The sequence below is a fragment of the Narcine bancroftii genome, chromosome 1 (assembly GCF_036971445.1).
Source record: "Narcine bancroftii isolate sNarBan1 chromosome 1, sNarBan1.hap1, whole genome shotgun sequence".
NCBI classification, from domain to species: domain Eukaryota; kingdom Metazoa; phylum Chordata; class Chondrichthyes; order Torpediniformes; family Narcinidae; genus Narcine; species Narcine bancroftii.
The window spans coordinates 105,707,816-105,727,023 of NC_091469.1; the positions used below are offsets into that span (position 1 = coordinate 105,707,816).

The 19,208-nt window shown below is 43.7% G+C and overlaps 1 protein-coding gene across 6 annotated transcripts in view; it reads right to left on the reverse strand.

The window, feature by feature from the left end:
• Positions 1-4,264: 4,264 nt before the first annotated feature.
• The window catches only part of LOC138762210 (dual specificity testis-specific protein kinase 2-like), a 197,844-nt gene continuing 182,900 nt past the window's right edge, over positions 4,265-19,208 (reverse strand). For 4 of the 6 annotated variants that reach the window (XM_069935841.1, XM_069935817.1, XM_069935830.1 and 1 more), the window contains 2 exons: positions 13,994-14,080; positions 8,637-12,957 (listed from right to left, as the gene is read on the reverse strand). In XM_069935841.1, the coding sequence (XP_069791942.1) occupies positions 12,856-12,957; positions 13,994-14,080 (189 nt within the window). In that variant the 3' untranslated portion in view covers positions 8,637-12,855. The other 2 variants (XR_011356827.1, XR_011356836.1) reach the window with 2 other exon arrangements.

The following is a 19,208-nucleotide window of genomic DNA, read 5'->3' on the forward strand; positions in this document are numbered from 1 at the left end:
ATTAAAATCCTTCATTAATAACAGTGTTAGCTTTACTGCTTTTGAGTTTCCAACCATTCTTGTTGACTCATCTAGCAAGGGGTCTAAACAAAAGTTAAAATCCCCCCTACCAAAATATTATCATTTGCCTCACCCAATTAAAGAAAAGTCTCTTGTATAAACTTACGATCATCAAGGTTAGGAGCGCAGATATTCATCAGTGTTCATTTTTCTGAGAAAATTTGATAATTAATGAACATAAACCTACCAAATGGGTCTAGAAGAGCTTTTTTTTAATAAATCAAAATGGGTAAATTTTTTATGTATTAGAATAGCAAACCCTCTAGCCTGGGTATTAAAATGTGAAGCTACAACTATACCTGCCTAATCCCTCTTTAGTTTCTGGTGTTCTTCTTCAGTCAGATGGGTTTCTTGTATAAAATCTATATCTACTTTTAATCTTTTAAGGTATGCTAAATCTCACTTTCTTTTTATAGGTGATGAAGCCTATTCACATTAAAACTAATAACTTTTAAATTACTATCCATTCTTATCTTGTAAACTATTCCACAAAAGGACCTTCAATAATAAATTATATGTCAATTTCTGGCTTCTCACCAAATCAATAATCATAAATTTAAATTGAATTTCATGAACACTTATCATGCATGAATATAGAAGGCAGAAGGAAAAAGATAAAGAATAGACAAAAGACCCCCGCCCCCTCCTAACCATTAATAACTAACCCCACAGTATAACTTTCAGTTCAAGTGTCATTCTTTCCAACTTTTTCTTGATGTAAATCTGGTAGTTTTTCCACAAATGCATGATCTGGATTCCAGAAAGTCCAACTTTGTTGGACCTTGTAGAAATAGCTTCAAAATAGCTGAATAACGTTTCCTCCACACAATGTTCTCAATTGGATTAAAACTTTTACATTTTTCAATAATTCCAAACTAATATCAGGATAGATGAAGATTTTACTGCCTTCTATTTCCAGCAGCGCTTTTCTCTCTTTGGCTCATTTTGCAGCTAACTCCAAAACTTTTTCCTGTATTTGATATCGAAGAAATTTCTCAATGATAGGTCTTGGATTCTGTTCCGGAGGGGGTTTGGATCATAAAGATCTATGGGCACCTTCAATCTCAATACCATCTTTAAAATGTTCATGCCCAAATTAACCTTTTGCATCACAGCACTTCTGGCCGGCAGGAAATTTACATTACTCACTGATCAGCGATCTATAGCATTCATGTTCAATAACACAAAAAGGGGTAAAATAAAAAATCATGACGTGGAGGATCGAACTCTCCACCTATAATTATGAGATAATGTATAGGCCAGGTACCCTCAATGAGCCTCCTGATGCTCTCTCCTAAGAAAGATGTGCTGCTGCACACACCGGCCAGTTGCGGTCAATTCATGACGAGCTCTGTCACCCGGGTATCTCCCACATGGCCCACTTCGTCAAGGTATGCAACCTGCCTTTCTCTATTGAAGACATCAGGGAGATGACCGGGTCATGCCAGGTCTGCACTGAATGCAAACCTTACTTCTACTGCCCTGACAAAGTGTGCTTGATAAAAGCTTTCCGGCCCTTTGAACAACTCAAGTGTAGATTTCAAGGGGTCCCTTCCTTCCATCAATGAAAATGTGTATTTTCTTAACATTATCGATGAGTACTCGCATTTTCTCCTCAGACACCACCACCATCACAGTCATCATAGCTCCACCCTCCATTTTCACCATGTTGGGGTATTCCAGCTATATTTATAGCGACTGGGGCTCATCATTTATGAGCAAAGAGCTACACCAAAACTTGCTTGTAAGAGGCATTGCCTGAGGCAGAATGACTAGCTACAACCCCTTGGGGAACGGACAAGTTGAAAAAGAGAACACAACAGTTTGGAAAGCTGTGAAATTAGCTCTCCAGTCTAAAAGCCTTCCAGACTCATGCTGGCAAGTGGTTCTTCCCACCGTGCTCCAATCCATAAGATCGCTTCTCTGCACCACAACTAATGTGATTCCTCATGAACTAATGTTTGCATTCCCGAGAAAATCCACATCAGGCATCACTCTTTCAGCACAGCTAATGACACAAGGACCAGTCTTGCTGAAAAAGCACATGAGGAGAAGCAAAACCGACCCTCTGGTCGAGAGAGTGCACCTACTGCACGCAAACCCGACGTATGCCTATGTGGCTTACCTGAATGGTGGAGAGGACACCGTCTCGATCAGAGACCTGGCACTTTCAGGAACAGAGATCCCAACATCCACAATAGGCCTTAAACCTCCAAATGCCCTGCACAGGGTTCTGGACAACATGGTTCCAACCACACAGCCATTGGATCTGGGACCCCCGAGGCCCTCTTTGAGTCCCAGTATCCAAGACCCACAGCAAGTTCTGAAAGGCATTTGACCAGAATAAACCAGGCCCCCAGGCAGACTCAACTTGTAAATAATTGTAAAAAGCTCATGTTGCTGAATGTGGTCTCTGTTTTCACCTGCAGGTTCTCTTCTGAATGAAGGGGTGAATGCAGCGAACTGGAATTCACTGTTTATTGGTAGATTAGACAACCAGCCCCTCCTTTTGGCTCCACCCTCATTGGTCCCAATATAAACCCTGTTTTCCTACCTTACCTCCAATTTACCTGAAGATCATTGTAGATACCAGCCGTTAATTGTAAGCTAATAAAAACATGTTTGTGCTCCACACAAGTCTCCGAGTTCTATCAATCACATTACACAAAGTACGCAGTGATCATTTGTATCAGGAAACAAAAAAGTAGGTGGATGTTAAAATCTTGAGCAGAGTAAGAATTGTGGGAAGGACACAATGGGTTAGACAGAGTCCATAGTTTGTCATTATTTCAGGTTGGGACCACTTATCCGGAAGGAAGGAGGTGATCTTACATTGGGGTAAAAAAGCTGGGAGAGGGGCCAGAGATGATGGGACAAAAGGTATGAAAGATGAAGAGACCAATAGAAAGGGCGGTGGGGTGGGGGGGGGGGGTAGTGAAGAAAATTTAGAGAAAATAAATACAGGATGAAATACAGGAACACTTCCTGCTCCATACTAGTCATTTCTTTATCCAACTCAAGAATTCATCATGTTCGAGGTTTGGATCCGGACTAGGGTCACCGCTGGCTTGAACTGGAGTCTTGTGCAGCTGTGGAGGCTTATGGACACTTGGTGTTTCTGGGTGAACTCTCTCGTTTCTCTTTCACTGACTGTAAAGGGCACCGGGCAATGCTAATGGAAAATATTTGTCAATTTCATGTAATATTACATTTCTGTTTTGTTTCATGACAAAAAATAGTATGACTGATCTAATGAGGTGGAAATGGGGAACCAAATGGGGGTGGGGGCTACCCAAAATTGGAAAAAATCATGGTTATTTTAATAGAATGGACATTGATTTTTTTCAATTTTCAGCTCCATCTTTCAACCTTTGGACCCCTGCCCCAGCTTTAAACCCCTTTTATACACATAACATTACCCCCATTCCCTTTAGCCTTGATAAGGGATCCTGACCCAAAACATTGACAGCGTATTTGTACTCTTAGATTCTGCCCAGGTCCCTCCAGTAATTCTTTGTAATTGTTCATTGAATTTAAACCAGAAGTAAGGTCATAAGAAATAAGAGCAGAAATAGGCCATTCAGACCATTAAGTTAGCCCCACCATTTAATCATGAACATCCATTTGCTCACTCAGCTCGACTTTCTTCCCATAATCTTTGATGCCCTGGTTAATCAAGAACCCATCAATCTCTGCCTTAAATATACCCAATAACTTGCCCTCCACAATGACCTGTAGCAACAAATTCCAACAATTTATCATCCTCTATCTGAAGAAATTCTTCCTCTGTTTTAAGCAGACACACCTCAAACCTGAAGTTGTGCCCTCTTGTCCTTGACTCCTTACCATGTGAAACAATTTTGTCACATCAAGTCTGTCCAGCCCTTTCAACATTCAGAATGTTTCAGTGAGAACCCCCATCCCTTGCCAACCCCAATTCTCCAAAATACCAATGAGTGTAGGCCTGGTGCATTTTTAGGTCATTGTGATAAGTGAACTAAAAATAAATAGATTTATAATAACTCACTTCAATATAAAAATCTATTTTGAAAATGCCACATTCCTTTATCTTATTTATTGATTTAAAAACAAACCATTATTTTCTTTACCAAGTGTGTAATGGTCAGGATTCTGCAAAGTTAATCGAGAAAAGGATAGCAGTTTTGGGGACTTGGGCATGGAGACCTTCTTATAAACTTCAGTGATGAGGGTCCTGTCCAATTACAATATGCACAGAAATGTGAGGGGCTGCCTAACATGGGTAGGACTGACAAGAGCAATCGGTTGTAGAGCAGAGGGAGCAAGGAGAACAGGTACATAATACTTTAAAATAGGTGTCACAGGCAGATAGGGGGATGAAAAAGGCAAAAGGGTACATGCATCAGTGTATTGGGGGCAGAAGTTGGGAGGTCATGTTGCAGTAGTAATGGACCTTGGTGAGGCCTTATTTAGAACATTGTGTTCAGCTTAAGTCAAAGTTCAAATTTATTGTCAGAGAACATACAATCACATACAGTCCTGAGATTCTTTTTCCTGTGGGCCATGACAAATCTCGACTTATCTGTAAAGTGCAAAGAAAAAAAACTGTACTCAAGAGAGAAGTGTAAACCAGGCAGAGCAAACAAACTATACAAGACAGTATTTAAATATTCAATAATAAACAATGTTAAAATTAAGAGTCCTTAAATAATTCTCGAAGTTTGTTTTGGAGTCTGATGGTGGAGGAATAGCAACTGTTCCTGTACCTGATGTCACGAGTCTTGTGGCATTTTCCGATGGCAGCAATGAGAACAGCATGTCGTGGGTGGTGTGCATCCTTAATGATTGCCGCTGCTCTCAAAACGGCAGTGTTTCATGCAGATATCCTCAATAGTGGGGAGAATTTTGCCTGCGACGTGCTGGGTTGTGCTGCAGGAAAGACATCAGGCTGGAGAGGAGGCAGGGAAGATTTTTGAGGACATTACCAGAACTCGGGGACCAGAGCTACAGGGGAAGTTTAAGCCCTGGCAACACGAATGAATGGACTGAGGTATTGATGCAAAGTTTCCTAAGGGCACAAATAATATAAATTATGATGAGGATACAAGAAAGCTAGAAAAGAATAAAAATAAGGGTAACTAGGCAAAGTTATGCAAGTAGAGCGTAGCTGGGAAAGAGAAAATTGTCCATTATAGTCAGTATTCCTGAAATGAAGAGAGATAGCAGAGCTCTGAAACAAGGGGATTTGGTATCCTCATGCATGGAGAATAGCAATAAAATGAGGAAAGTTGTCAGAATGCTTTAATTCTTTGCCAAAAGGATTGAATACAAAAACAGTAGCTTCTGCTTCAAATACCCAGGACATTTACCAGACCATATTTGTAATATTGTATAACAGTGTTCGAATCCTTAAGGATGTAAATACGATGGAAGTAAATCACAACAATTTGTAGACACCGTGATTGAAGTAAAAACACAAAATTCTGGTCAGTGTCCTTTATGTAGCAAAGACAAAGATGCAATGATAAATGTGATGAAACCATACAGGGAACGTTTACTAAAATGGGTTGGACAGGTATTTTTGATGAAAGATCGAACAGGCTCTTGCCCCTGGTTCCTTCAGTATCTTCTCCTTGCTCCAGTAGTTTATCCTTGCTCCAGATTCTGGGATCTGCAGGCTCTTGCATCTCCATTTTATCACTCTGTTGCAAAGTCTCTTTCAGGCGTGCTGACTAGGAAGACTTTGCTCTTCCCTTCAATTAGAATTCTGCAATTCCTTCTCTCATTGCTCTCTTACTGGGGTTCTTCAGACCCCAGGTGGGATGTTGAATCAAAATGCTGATTATTCCGTTCCCTCACCAGATGCTACTTGACCCACTGAGTTCCTCAAGAAGTTTGTTTTTATACGCAAAGGCTAGGTTTGTAGTAGCTGACATTTAGAGGAATGAGACTGACTTGATTGCACTCTAGATCTTGAGAGACTAGAGCAGCAATTCTCAACTGGTGCCCTTCACATTCTTCCAACCTCCCCACCCCTCTTCATGGGAGCCACAGCACATTTAAGTGAAAACCTTGCTTTCTCTTCACCTCATTTAAAAAAAAATTATGTAGTTGGTGGGAGAGAAGTACAGAAGAAACCAAAGCTTGGGGGCTTCACAGGGAGGGAGTGGGGTGGATCATACACAAAAAAGGGGAATAGCTGGTCGAGACAGCACGGCAAGGTCTTTTCTCTGATGAAAAAATATCTGGAACTGGTGGGGGTGGGTCACTATTTAAAAATCCTGAGTTATCAATTTAAGACAAACAAGGTGAACTTTTTCTGAGAATTCAGAAGGCCTTGCCCTCTCCTTTTCAAAGGAGAGTTGAAGTGGAGCCTTTGAATGCTTCTGGATAGTGGATAAGCAGGGAGCAGGGAAAGGTTACTGGGTTAGGCAGGAATGTGCAAGATGAATTTACAGACTGTGGTGAACTGCTGTACATTCATTAATCCTCCCCATCCTGTGGCTCCTCCCTCTTGGCCCTGCATAAAGGCTCCACCAACACAACCCCTCCCAAGAAAGCCCGGGCCACAACATAGGATGACCTTCAAGTTTATTGTAAATAAAAGCTTACAGTTCTGTAACTCTAGTCTTTTGAGTTATTGATAGTACATCATTTTTATTTTAACAATGGAACAACTCTTGAAGCCTGATAAGCTGGAGATCGACCCACAATCGCCAGAAGCCTCAGACTGCTTTGAACTCTGGCTATGCTGCTTTGAGGTCTTCCTATAGAACTCCACTGGAGTCATGGCCACAAAGGCAAACAAGCTGCACCTCCTCTTCTCCCAGGTCAGACACTGAGTGTTCCTGATGATCAGGGGCACCTCAACGTAAACAGGCAATGAATATACTCAAGGACCAGTACAAGGAGTAATTTAATGAAGTATACGCCAGGCACATGCTGGCTACCTGCAGACAGTGACTGGTTTAATCGAGCGATGAGTTCCTCTGGGTTCTGCATGGACTCGCATGAGTGTACAATTTCCAGTCAGTTTAAGCCATCCAAAACATGGAGGATATGATCCAGGACCACCTAAGTTGCAGGCATCAGGTCGGACTACTCAAGCAGAGTAGGTTAGACTTAAGAGGGCCGATTGACCTTGTGAAATAGCTGGAGATCACCCTCCATAACATGGAAGCACACTTGGCGAAGGGCACGGGATTCGCACAGGGTCCTCCCTCTGGGGGCTTAGGTCCACAGGCCAGCAGCCCTCTACCACATTCGATAAACGAGCCCACCACAGCTATGGTCTTCCAGAAGCACACAAAGTGCTATTTTTGAGATCAGCTAAAGCATACTCCAAAAACTTTGCACAGCAATAAGCCATTTTAAATAGTCTGATGTTTTTTTTAAAAAATAGGCCCAGATAGATTTTGAGGGATATGTGCCAATGCCCAAATAGACTGCCACAATGACCTCTGCCATGCTGGAGTCACGAGATTTTTCCACCATCATATCTCGTAACCTGCCGTACCCCATCGGGGAGCTCAGGTACCCATTGTATGTCCACAGCGACTGAGGTCCTCGTTCATGAGCAACAAGCTGTACTAATACCTGCTGCCCATAGGTATCATCACCAGTAGGACCATGAGTTATAACCCCCGGGGGAACGGCCAGGTGGAGAGGGAGAATGCCACTGTGTGGAAGGCCATCCTTCTTGCCCTCTAGTCCAGGGGGCTGCCAGTCTCATTGGCAGGAGGTCTTTCCCGAGGTGCTCCATGCAATCATATCACTGCTATGTACTGCCACCAATGCTACCCCTCAAACAAATTTTATCCTTCTGCAGGAAGTCTACATCGAGGACCATCCTTCCATTCAGGCTGACTCTCCAGGCCACTCCTGCTATGGAAGCACGAGAGGGCCTTAAAACCAACTCAATGGTTGAAAGGGTCCAGCTCCTCCATGCAAACCCCAAATACGCACATGGCCTACCTATATGGTCGCAAGGAAACAGTCTTCATCCGGGACCTCACGTGTGCAGAGGCACCTGAGGAGCTTACCCACCCAGAAGCACCCTCCCTCTTATGGACACACACTACATTCCATAGCACCTTAGCCCCACTCTAGTCACTCTAGGTGAGTCATCGTGCGCTAGAGGTCCAAGAAAAATCAACAGCTGCAACAGAAGACCAGACAAGAGTTAACCTCTAAGACCTTTGTGCCCCACATCACCCCACTGGACAAAAATAAAGGGTGAACGAGGTGAGCTGCTGTACACTCATTTATCTGACTCTGCCCCATCTTGTGACTGTACCCATAGCTCTTCCCTCTTGACCCTGCATAAAGGCTCCAACACCATAACCCCTCCCCAGAAAGCCTGGGTCACAGATGACCTTTAAGTTTATTGCAAATAAAAGCCTATAGTCCCGTAACTCTAGTCTTTGGAGTTATTGATAATGTTTCAGACTTTTAGTTGACTTTATTGAATGGCAGTGTTTGGTCAAGAATCTTCCTAATGCACATCAGTCAGTGTGAGACCTAGGCTTTGGTGGCACACGTCCACTGGAGAAACTGCTGCTCTGGAGCTTTGCAAATTCCAGGCCTGCAATAGAAATGGATGCAATTTCCAAATGTTCATTTTAGTGAGCCACAGAGTCCAAGGTACTGCATGGAAACAGGCCATTCAGCTCACCAAGTCCATGCTAACATTTACATTAATCTTACAATTCCATTTTTTCTTCTCCTCAAATAAATTTGGTCTTTGCTATTCACTAGTTGCCTTAAACTTATTTATTTCTCATTAATAAACAAAATGTAAAAATAGAAAATACCAATAGATTTTATTGGGTTTTTTTTTTACGAGTACTCTAAGAGCTGATTTGGGTGAATTGCCCCTTATTTTCCTCATCTATTGCTTGCACTGGATTTTTTTTTATAAAAGTAACGGACAGCAAAATAATATCCATCTTAACAAAAAATATACATTATTAAATATTTTTCATAATCAACATCAAGTAGGCTCAAGTTTTCAACTGCAAATGTCAAATGCAAGCTAACATAACAGTCCATCAGGTATGTTCAGGTCTGCACAAGTTTTTCATCATTTTAGCACCACCCAAACTAGAAAATATTGATAAAGCCACATTCTATAATCAGTAAGCATCCACATATCTTTATACATGTCCTCTGTCAACTGTACATTTTCTACAAAAATGCTATATTCACTCAAAGGTACCAAAAAAATACATAGGAATAAACAAATGTTACATGAAAAGGAGAGTAAAACAAAATTAGGTGATATTATAGTCTTTAAAATAAGTAACATAAAAACACATTCTGACTTCTTGGCATACGGAAAGAGGAACAGAGTTAAATACCCTTTCGTCACATCTCTATGCAGCGCAAAGAACATAGCACTTTAATGCTCCATAGCTCTTCAGCCAGTTTTGGATACATCTTGAGACATTTTGTGCCAGAAATATTAAGCCATTTTCTGAAATATTACAGCGAGTTTTAAATACTCTCTGATTTTTTTTTAAAAAAGGTCCAGACGGATTCCATATGAAAATGGAACTTCTGTGTCATTTTTAGATTTGTGGTTCGATATCCATCAAAGTTTTAAGAAAATGGTCCCTCCTGGTATTAATTTCATCACTGAACCAGCTGATGAGAAGGCACAAGATTAGCTCAAGTCGTCTTTCCTGAAGACTTTTCTGAATTTCCCCGCCACCTTCATGCATAAAGTGCTAGGTTCTGTGAAGCAAGTTCAGCAGGTTGCCAAATCTAACCAAGAAGTTCATCGTCATGGAGCAACATGAGGCAATGCAGAAAAAAGTCCAGAGGCCCTCCAGGATCATCTGCGAGCAATACTTGGTCAATATTTTAAACTACTTGGGCACTTCTAGTTCTATTATTTCCAAAATATCCAACAATGCACTCAACAGATCTCACGTTACACTATCAGGCATATCAGCCTGACAAAAAAGAAAATAATTCAATTGCACTTGGGTTTAAATCGGAATAACTCTGAACTAAACTGAATTGACATGCAGACAGTACTGGAATTAAGAAATACATTATTTCCCTCCAATTTTCATATCCTAAATTAGAAGAGCAAGTCCTATACAACAAAACATCAGAATCAAATATTCAATTTGCCTTTGTTCTGTAGTGAATAGCACAAGAAACAAAGTCAGTGTGAAATTGCTTATGGAACTGGAAATAACCATGTCTCTTCTTCACTTTCAACAGTTGGATTTGCAAGTTGCTAGTCATGAAAAGCATTGCATTACATTCCCTCAGTGACCACAATAGAGATGTTGACACTTTGCAACAATGACAAAATGTGGGCTAGCAGTGGTAGCACCACTGACCATTCAAAACTCATCTGCAATCTGCACAAAATATTCACCAATGCAGGGAAGCATCTTTTGACGTGGCTTTAACCGTCCAGGAGAGCCAATGTTCAGCCTTTTAGTTCATTTACCCATTCCGTCCCTGCCTTTGTCCAACCGATAACAAATTAAGAGATAGTATTAGTGCTGGTCTCCACCCCTATCTTGTCCCTCTACTCCAGAAACTGAACAAACCCTATTCCACTCAGGCTAATTACTCTTTGTACCTTCACGGAGCATTAGTATTTTTGTGCCATTCTCAAAGTGACTGTACAGCTGTTTCAGATAGTTTAAACCCAAAACTCCCCTTTCCCAGTTCACACATGCACACTTTTCAGGCAGTGAGGATTGGGAATCTCATTGTGTTTCTGCCTTTCTAGCTCATGGTTGCTAAAACCATTAAACTGGCTAACATAGTCCTGATAGTCACTTCAGATGGCAGTATATCTTTTAATCAGTTTTCTTGCCACTACTTCTCCATCAACTAACTTGGAAACAATTATTCAACTATTTATGGAGCCACAAGAGTTTGTGAGACTGCAGACTTTGGAATATGGAGCAAAACAAGACAGGAGGTGGTAAACAAGGCAAGTCTTCAGATGCTGGAGAAACTCATCAGATCATGCAACATCCATAGGAAGGAAAAAAACAGTGAAAGGACTCAGGACTAAAACATCGACTGCCTTTCATTTTCTATGGATGGCGCGTGACCTGCTGAGTTTCTCAGTAGGTTGAGCAGAATTTGGTAAGGGATCATGGGGTACGGGATCATGGGGTACGGGATCATGGGGTACGGGATCATGGGGTACGGGATCATGGGGTACGGGAAAGTTTTGAGTCTGGACTCTGCATCAGAATTCAATGCAGGGACTTAACCTGAAATGTTTACAATTCATCCCCTCCCTAAAGATGGTACTTGACCTGTTGGTTTTACTGAGGTCTTTCGAGTGTGCCTGTTACCTCCTTTTTTGGAAAAAAAAATTGCTACTTCGCTTCAAAGTATACATAACAAGCTGTAAAGTGACATTTTGCTGTGATGGAAAGTACCATTAAATCTAAACCATGGCAGGACTTCTGCCCCAACCTCAGATCACTGCCACTTTCAACCAAACCACAAGATCATGTTTGGACAGAGAGAAATTAATTAAGCACTTGAAATCAGTATTAGTCTTGTGATAATTTATGTGTGAGTAAATACTGAAATCAAATAATTTGGTAAGCCAATTAAATTAGAACTCTGATTCTCTCCACATTTAGTTTCTAAAATATATGCCCAACAGTGGAACAAGTAATTTTTAATTACACTCACCGGAATGTCATGGAACAAAGTAGGATGTCAGTTTGATAAAACGAAGGAACTGTTTTTTCATTAATTTCATCATAATATTGTCTCTTTGAAGAACATTTTAAGTTTTGGCTCCGGAATATTCCTGCTTATTCACTTCCTGGACACAAAATTGTGCACAGGTCACACAGATCAGGAGACAAGGTGTTGCTTGCTAAGGCAAATGCGCTGCTATTGACAGATGAACAAAATATTGAATTCAAAAGTTGAATCTGCACTTATTTGGTTTTTTCAGGGAGACTTTCCCAAAATTGGCTTTAATGAGCTTCAGTTTGAACTTCCAACATCTGACAGATACACCCATTTAAAAATTCAAGCTGGCTGATTTTGATTTTTTTTAATATAAATATAGTAATTGATCATGGAGGAGATACTTTCAAGAACTGTGTGTGAAGTTTAATGTGCCAACAACAACTCATCATTTTTACTGGTTACCCTTAGTGAAGATTCTGTTTTGAGAAAAAAATTGTCAGGCTATAACGTCCATGTTTAGTTCAATACATGATCTTACCACATCTGATTCTAGTTCGAAATTATTTAAAATAAAGAGCTCTCATGAAAGTCTATTACATATTTTTTTTAACATAAAGAGTATATCTGTCCAGGGAATTCATTGATGGAAAGATGAGTCAGTTCTCAAAAGAAGCTTTGCTTACGAGAACCACATAAAAGAGGTGCATAAGAATCCACCAGGTGTGCAGGAGTGATTGAAAGCAATCTGCCCGATGACGTAGAATCCAAATTTGCACCAGCATATTTCAAAAAAGTGAAGTTTGAATTATGTTGCACATGTACTTGCATGAAGATGTGATCATTTGGACTTCAGCTAATTGTGTAAAATGCACAATATTCAAAAATAGCTGAACATTACACATCTCCTCTCAATTTAGTTTCCAGTAGAGGAGAGCAGCATAATTCCCAAAGTACAGGTTTCTCCCCATAATTGTTAACAAACCAATAATGTGTGCATTCAAGAGTCAGCCCTTTTTAACTCTTCTCCAATTCCTGTAGATCGCAGATTCATTTTTCTTCTTGTTAATATGATAACAGCAGCTGCCATCTAACCCACTCTGGCAGGTTTGAGCACTGGCAGATTCACACAGGAATCTGGAGGTCTTTATTTGGTTCCAGACTTTCGCCTATATCCTCAAGTTGGTCCAGTAATTCAGTGAAGGATGGCCTCTTAAAGGCTTCGATCTAGGGGGGGGGGGGGGGGAGAGAGAAATAAAGCATAGTCTGAATTCTCTTTAAACTTTCTTTAACAATCCTATTCAGATACTCCCTGGGGGTCCAGCATGACCCACATCCACCCCATTTCTGAAGGAATAGAAGGTACATGGATTATAATGTGGGGTGATCATGACATACAAGCTACAAAGTGGTTTTCATCAGGCAAGGAGGTCCAAGACTGCACACAAGCATAGCGAGACACGCAGATATCCAAGAAAACATGCATAAATGCAAAAGCAATGACAGACACTCGTGCACATGCACCTCGCAAGAGACTCCAGCGATTCTAATCCAAACTCAAAAGAAATAAGATACAACCCTCTTGTTGGAAAATGGCAGCAGCATATTTTTTAAATAATAATTTGGGATAAGTTATTCACAGTGAGTGACCCATTGGCATCCCAGTAATGGTGAGTAAAGGTCTCACTCTTTCAGTAAAAGTTATTTTCCAGAAACCATAGGAAGATAAAGATTACATCGATGAAAATGCTGGAGACGTACAACACGTCACATAATCCTTATAAAACTTGGACTTAGCTGCTGTTTTATGTTTGGCCAGACTGGATTGAGCAGGAAAATGTCTAATCCTATTGACAGATCCATGCTAGTTGTGGTAAATTATCTCCAAATACAGAGACCCTTTGCGTTAAATTTACAAAGTTTTCATCCTCTTACTTAAATCTCCATGCCTTTGAGAAGTAATGCACTAAAAGGGCATCCCACTTATGACAGACATCCAACAAAATATCCAATGTGACAGTCATTCTCCTCTCACCCCCAGCTGTTAACTGAACTATCAAGAATAGTATTCTTGTTTGGGCATTGAAAGACAGGGGTTTTGTCACAAAAGAGGAACCATTCACAGATTCTGCCCTAGATGGGATCCCAGTTTCTTCATGAAAAATTCATCACTGGTGAAACCTCCTTTGGAGCAGTGGCTGCGCATTCAGTACAACTGATTTTAAGAAGTGGAGCAAGATACCAACAAATCATAAACACACACCCTACAGCAGTTCACCGTTAATTCCAACACTCGCTTTGGACAGTCATTCACCATTTCCTGGAAAGCTTCAGCATCAAGACCATAATCCTAGATTTTAAAAAAAAGAGACAAGTTGGAATCAACTATAAATCAGATTAACACACTCATTCAATATCTTTGTTTATGGCAATGATGGTCAAGTTTATTATTATCCGACTGTACAAGTACATACTGACTAAACACAGTTCTCCGGTCTTCGCAGCAAAAACATGCAAACACACAACCAGACATAACACATACAAGCAAATGATGCACATGCAGTAAGTATATACATAAATAAAGATAAATCAATATTGTTTTACGGAGGCACACATCCTCATGGTGAACCGGCCCCGCTTGTATCGCCATGTGGCGGGGCAGCCATGGGGAAATTGCGTCGTCAGAGGTTTCACTGACTCCAGCATCCCTTCCAGCGCGGACCCTGGGCAGCGATAATGATGTCACAATGCACGAGGTGACTGAGCTCATGCTGCCCTTATAGGGGCACGATGAATTTGAATAAAAACAGTCGTTAATGACCATCGATGTGGTTACAGTGATTTCCTTCAGCTCCTGCAATCGCCACAGTGGTGACCCTGATGGGCCCAGACGTCTACCTGGACCCAGCGAACAATGGATGCAGCTGAGGTGAATGCTGTAGCCCTCAAACTTCCCACCCTTCTGGCCCCATTGCCCATGGATGTGATTCGGGCAGGCAAAGGCACAATTTCACCTCCGCAACAGGTCAGCCAACGCCACAAAATTTTATCATGTCGTGGCCGGGCTGGACCAAGACACAGCAACGAGGGTGGACGACATCATTTACCAGCCACCAGCAGTGGCCAAATATACCGCCCTCAAAAATCTACTCCTGGGGGAGTTTGGCCTCACTCCCCAGCAGCGTGCTTCCAGGCTCTTACACCTGGATGGGTTGGGGGAAATCGCAGCCCCTCAGCCCTCATGGACAAAATGTTGGTCCTAGCGGAGGATCATGAACCGTGTTTCTTCTTCTGCCAGATATTCCTTGAACAGATACCAAAACATATCTGGCTCCATCTATCCGAAATGGACTTTTCCGACCCCCGCAAGGTTGCAGCCCAGGCAGATGCCCTCTGGCACGCAAAACAGGAGAACGAGAATGATGCAGCCCTCAGCCAAGTGGGGGCCCCGCCATCCACAGGATACCCCCAAGCACAAGCCAGAGAAAACCCAGTCATATCACCAGCGCTGGAGAGTGAAAGCCCGCAAGTGCCATCAGCCCTGCAACCTCCAGCCAGCCCTGCGACTTTCAGGGGAACGGCCAGGCCAACCAATGTTGATGGCTGTCACGGTTGTCCACGTGAACAGCCTCCTTTATATCACTGACAAGTCCACGGGCTACCGGTTCCTGGTGGACACAGGGGCCGAGATGAGTGCCCTCCCCCCCTACAATGCTGGAAACTCGAACCCGGACCCCCAGTCCAACCCTGTAGACTGCCAATGGTTCCGCAATCAAGACCTATGGCACCTGTAGGGCACATATATAGATCAGGGATGAAAAGTTCACTTGGAGGTTCAACCTGGCCTCAGTGGGCACCGCGCTGTTAGGGGCTGACTTCCTAAGGGTTCATGTCTGCTGGTGGACATGAGGGGCAGGAGGCTGCTCAACGCTTGCACCTTTCGCTCAGTGCACCTGGGCACGGTGGACAACGACAGACCCAAAATCACCACGGTGGCCACCACCACAGAAGAGTTCGCAGAGATCCTCAGTGAGTTCCCTGCCACCTTGGAGCCACACTTCGATGTCGCCTCCCCCCCGCCATGGAGTTTTCCATCACATCTCCACAAAAGAACTCCCGCTGCACACCAGAGCTAGACAGCTGCCACCAGAGAAGCTAAAACAGGCAAAGGAGGAATTCTCCAGGTTCAAGTAGTTGGGCATTGTTTGGCGATCGGACAGAGCTTGAGCGGTGCCACTGCACATGGTCCCGAAGTCAATAGGGAGTTGGAGGCCCTGCGGAGACTAGAGACGGCTAAATTATGCCACGACTCCACACAGGTACCCAGTCCCCCATATCCAGGACTTTGCGGCCAACCTTCACAGCGTGCAACTCTTTTCAAAAATTGATCTGGTGCGTGGATATCACCAGATCCTAGGCCACCTCGATGACACTGGAAAGACCACCATTATAACCACTTTTGGCTTGTTCGAATTCCTCCAGATGCCGTTCGGGTTGAAAAACGCGGCCCAGACGTTCCAGCGCTCATGGACTCAGTGGTTAGGGATTTGGACTTTGTCTTTATCTACCTAGATGACATCCTGGTAGCCAGCCGCAGCTGTGAAGAGCACAAAGTTCATCTCTGTTCCCTGTTCATCCGGCTGGCAGAATTCGGACTCACGGTCAACAAGGCCAAATGCCAGTTTGGGAAACAGACATTTCAGTTCCTGGGGCACACCACCTCAGCGTCTGGGGCAGCACTGGCACTGGAGAAAGTGGCAGCCTTGCAGTGTTTTCCTAAACCCTCCTCCCTCAATGGTTTGCAGGAATTTGTGGGAATAGTAAATTTTTACCATAGATTCATCCCCAACGCTGCCCGCATCATGAGCCCTCTTTTCGCTCTGATCACGATGAAAGAGAATATCCTGGCCTGGTCGGAGGAAGCAGACGAGGCCTTCACTGCAACGAAACAGGCCCTCACAGAGGCGACTTTGTTGGTGCACCCGCGCCCGGAAGCACACATGGCACTCTCGGTTGACGCTTCCAACCACAGCGGTTGAGGAAGTACTGGAACAGTGGCTGGACTGGCAGTGGCGCCTGCTGGCATTTTTCAGTAAGCAGTTGCGGCCGCTGGAGCTTAAATACAGTGCGTTCGACCAGGAGCTCCTGGCGCTGTACCTGGCCATCAGCCACTTCCGATATTTCTTGGAGGGCAGAACTTTCACTGTTTTTACTGATCACAAGCCCCTCACCCAAGCACTGGCTATGGCCAAGGACCAGTGGTTGGCCAGGCAACAGTGCCACCTGTCCTATATGTCCGAATTCACTATAGGCATCCGGCACCGTGAGGGCAAGGACAATGTAGTCACGGATGCGCTCTCCCACCCGACCATCAGCATGCTAGCTCCCAGCCTTGACTACGTGCAACTAGCGCAGGCCAAGCAGTACAACACCGAAACTCAATCTCTCCGGACGACTATCTCAGGTCTCCAGCTTGAGGATATCCAGCTTCCTGACTCCACCCAGCCACTGCTCTGCAACACCTCCACCGGCTCACCGCACCTGGTAGTCCCACAGGAGTGGAGGGCTAGGGTCGTCAGCTCCATCCACGATTTCACCCACCCTTTAATAAAGACTACCGTGCATATGGTGGTGCAGCGATTTGTCTGGCATGGCCTCAAGGAGGTGGCAGCGCTATCCCGCAACTGCAACAGGTGCCAAACGTCTAAAGTCCACTGGCACACGCAGGCCCTGGTTCAACATTTCGACTCGGCAATGCAGAGGCTCCAGCATATCCACATGGATGTTGTGGGGCCCCTTGCCAGTCGGTGTCCAGGGAGCCGCAGTAGCTGTTTACCATAATGGACAGAGCAACCAGAAGCGTGAGACGTCAGTGGAGACCCGTGCTAGAGCCCTGGTCAGCCAATGGATCACTCTTTTCAGCATGTTGGCGCACATCATGAGCGACAGAGGCGCCCAATTTACATTCGCATTATGGTCGCAGCTGGCAAGGCTTTTAGGGGTTACACTGCACCACACCACAGCTTAATGGGTTGGTAGAGAGGTTCCACCAAAACCTAAAGTCCTCTCTGATGGCAAAACTTTATGACCCCGACTGGGTGGACGAGTTGCCCTGGGTTCTCCTTGGGATTAGGACAGCGCCCAAAGAGGACCCGCAAGCCTCGTCAGCAGAAATGGTTATTGGCATGCCACACTCCCTACCAGCCAAATTCTTTGGCCTGGAGGCTGAGACAACACACAACAAAGATGAGCGGCTCGCAGACCTCCATAAACGAATGGGCAACCTAACCCCGCTGCCCCCATCTCACCTGACCATCCCATCTACCGAAAGATCTGGATGTGGTGCAGTTTATGTTCATTTAGACTCATTACAGCTGCTCATTTAGACTCATCACAGCCGGTGTAGATGGCCGCACCCAAGCGCTGGGGCTCGCCGCCGAAGCGACAGGACGCGTAGCTGGATTTGGGGGTGTTGTGTGGCGGCACACATCTACATGGCGAACAGGCCCCGCTTGTATCGCCACGTGTCAGGCAGCCATGGGGAAATGGTGTCGTCAGAGGTGCGCACCCTGGGCAGTGATTACGATGTCACAATATACCAGGTGACTGAGCTCATGCTGCCCTTATAGGGGCATGCTGAATTTGAATAAAAGCTGTTGTTAATGACCATCGGTGTGGTAGCAGTGATTTCCTTCAGCTCCTGCTATCGCCACTGTTTAATAAATAGTAGACTAACCACACCACATTATAAGCAGCCGACTAGGGCGCTCTCGATAGAGCTCCTGCAGAAAGTTCACAGGAAGGGGGCCGGTAGCTTTGACCATTTCAGTCTTCTCATGTTGAATTATTTCATTATCATCCAGGTTTTCCATATAGTTACTTAGATGATTAGTACAAATGCATGTATTTTACAGTACTGTTATTTTTACTGAATCAACATTATTTATAGCCATGGCTTTATAGAACAGATACAGATCATTTGGCCCAACTTGTCCATGCAGACTAGTTACCCAAGCATTTCTCTGCATTTGGCCCATATCCCTCAAAACCTCTCCAATCCATGTACCTAAAATTATGTAAAAGCAACATTGTGTTGTGATATATTAATTGTCATTTGAGAAGACCACCTGCCACATTGTCTGGATGTTCTGGGTATTACCACTTCTCCCAGCATCCCAGTTCTGAACCCCTTGGAGCCCCACAGGTCAGAGTTGGATCCTTTGGCCTACCACATCCATGCAAACCATTTTGCCCATCCACACCAATCCCATTTGTCTCCATCAGACTCCTGTCCTCCCTCCCTACTTGAGTTCCAGACACCAGTCACTCTCTGTGCAAATACATCATTCTTTCATTTCTCCTTCCTCTCACCTTTATGTTATACAGTAATGCTTTTGATATCCCTATTGAGGAAAAAGGTTCTGATGACTTACCCTATCTATGCCTCATTTTATATTCCTCTACAGCAGGCGTGTCAA